Source organism: Odontomachus brunneus, unplaced genomic scaffold (genome assembly GCF_010583005.1).
Source record: "Odontomachus brunneus isolate Ranch 3 - 2012 unplaced genomic scaffold, Obru_v1 Obru_scaffold_280, whole genome shotgun sequence".
NCBI lineage: Eukaryota > Metazoa > Arthropoda > Insecta > Hymenoptera > Formicidae > Odontomachus > Odontomachus brunneus.
This window is the reverse complement of record NW_022639730.1, coordinates 268,023-270,507: the sequence shown is the minus strand read 5'-3', so window position 1 is coordinate 270,507 and position 2,485 is coordinate 268,023. Positions and strand designations below refer to the sequence as shown.

General features: G+C 37.6%; 1 protein-coding gene across 1 annotated transcript in view; it reads right to left on the bottom strand.

Moving 5' to 3' along the window:
• Positions 1-361: 361 nt before the first annotated feature.
• Positions 362-2,485, bottom strand: part of LOC116853141 — a 13,839-nt gene continuing 11,715 nt past the window's right edge. Inside the window, exons 2-7 of the mRNA XM_032834039.1 lie at positions 1,512-2,140; positions 1,364-1,414; positions 1,119-1,272; positions 870-1,032; positions 573-785; positions 362-417 (exon numbers count right to left, since the gene is read on the bottom strand). Of these exons, the coding sequence (XP_032689930.1) occupies positions 583-785; positions 870-1,032; positions 1,119-1,272; positions 1,364-1,414; positions 1,512-2,140 (1,200 nt within the window). The 3' untranslated portion in view covers positions 362-417; positions 573-582. The remainder of the gene's footprint in view (positions 418-572; positions 786-869; positions 1,033-1,118; positions 1,273-1,363; positions 1,415-1,511; positions 2,141-2,485) is intronic.

Sequence of the window (2,485 nt, the reverse complement as noted above, 5' to 3'; positions counted from 1 at the left end):
ACGACAAACAGCGAACAAGATATGCCGAGCAACGTGTGACGGCAAATTGACGGCAAACAACGAGCAAGACGTATCGACCATTAAAACAAACCAAAATTTGTGTGTGTATATGTGTGTGTGTGTGTATGTCGCGTGCATGTGCGCGCGCACTAGTTTTCGCAATCGAATTCGCTATATAAGAAATAAATACACAAATGAAAGATTCTAGTAAAAAAAATTTTATTAATTATGTAACATTGAAAAGTTTTTTTTTTTTTTTTTAGATGGGGGAAAATCTATCATGGACACTCCGGGACCTAGTGCAGGAAGAACACCCGGAGTAGTGTCGGACTCCCTGGCCCAAAGGACCAGAACCTACCGACTAAAAACCCCCGTCGGCGCCCCGCGCCATAATCCCTGCACGTTAAACTGCTCTATCTGGAATACAATCGTAAACATTAGATAAAAGTAAATAATAATTTAGTTGAAGTGAGCAAGAAATAAATATGTAAACAATTAAAAGTAATTGCACTACTTCACAAAATAATTTATAAAATGCAATAAAGTACTCATCTAAGGAAAAAGAAACAAACATCACATCATTTATTCGTCGCTGTCCTCTGCTGCCGGCAGATCCTGTGGTTCCTCAGTCCAAAAATTGCGCTCTCTTAGATTCGGTCCTACTGCACGCGGGCCACGTGTCCTATTTCTGCACCTTTGCTTTGCCGTCCGTATTGCCTCTCGCATTTGTGCTTGGAATTCTGCACGTGTAGGCTTGCTGAAGTGTCGATTACCGCATACTGCCTCTGAAAAATAAACAAAGTATACTCAAATATGGAAGAGTCGCCGAATAACTATGAAGATGCATAAATAACATTACAAAACGTTACCGTAAATGGCTATAACAATGCGAGTATTATATAAAGGTCGTGAGTTGTCTTGGCGATCCCACCAGATAAAGGACCGCGTTATGTCATCTGTCATTGCCTCCTTGAAGCATAAGTGTACAGCTTCCTTCAGGTTGAATCCTCCGATGTACTTCAAGTAGTTTACCTGAGGGGAAAAAAGCTAATATTTATATATGTGTCATAATAATTTGTGGGTAAATGCATAAATGATGAACAAATATGTCTATTCACAAGTTCTTGAAATTCGTCATCGCCGATATTTTGAAATATTGCCATTTGAGCGTGAGTCGATATCGGGAGATTGCCTGGTTTTCGGGGAATACCTTTTCGCTCCCGATTGTTCTCTAAACATTTTAAAATGTTTTGCAACGTACTATTCATTTTCCTGTAACGAAACACAACGTGTATAAATGCTTACTCTAATATATTAATTTTTACATATATAAATTTTGTATACAGTGAAATATGTCACTTACTTCATTTCACTTTCGAAACGGTCCATACGCTCGTGAAGTGATCTGGAATTGCTACAAATACAATACTTTTGTTACCGACTACATAATTCGAAGTTAAATTAATTTTTATTTTTAGTGAAACTTGTAATATCGGAATGTTGCAAATTACTCATTGTCAAGTTGGGGAGTCCTATGGATTTCAGTTAGTGATGCGTGAAATGGGCCGGGCTGTTCTGTTGGGAGAGACATCTGAAAATGAGAATGTTCATTATTAGCGTTATGTTTTTTGTGCGTTTCTACATGTGTGTTATAAGTGTATGGAGGTATGTTGTAGTGTGATGAGGATGTGTTAGGAGCGTTTTCGGACATTGTGCATACATATGATGTTGGTCGGGATATGGAACTTTCCTCAGATATATATTGAGTCATTTGTATCGGTATAGATGTAGGATGTGAATGTACCGATGTAGGAGGTGGTTCAGATGCAGTTTGGATTGTTTCGGTGGAAAAGTGTTTTGTTACGGATGTGGTACATGGTTCACATGAAATATGGATCGTGTCTGTAGGAAGACTGTGTGGAAAAGTGTGTCTTTGTGTGTTAATAATATTATTATAATTGGAAATGTTATCTGGATCCTCGAGAGTCCTTCTCAGTTCGCCAATGTCCTGGTCAATGTCTTCCTGCAGTGTGGTCCTTGCTCGGGTTTTCTCCATCTTTTTCCGTTTCGGGCATTCATCCGACGAAGTGGTTTCATAACGATGTGGCTTCGTTATTTCACGTCTTGGTCGATCAGTCATCTAGCGAGGGAACAGATTGCATTAAAGTACATATATTATATACATATATAAGTCACTTATTCATCACATTTCAATTGTCGCATGCAGTGTAAGGATACAGCATAATTTGCAAATCTTTAAAAAAAGTATTGACATTGCTCAAAGATATAAGTCATTGGAAAAAACGTATTGCGCAATAGATAAAATATTTGTCACCATCTGTCTGAAATAAAAATTAAACTGGAACACAAACATGAAATGAAACTTTTGCATATTGTAATAACGATTATCGCAGCGGAAATAAGATAGAATCAGAGAAACGGTAAAAACAAGTAAAAAAGGAAAACACAGGTTTACAAATAGATA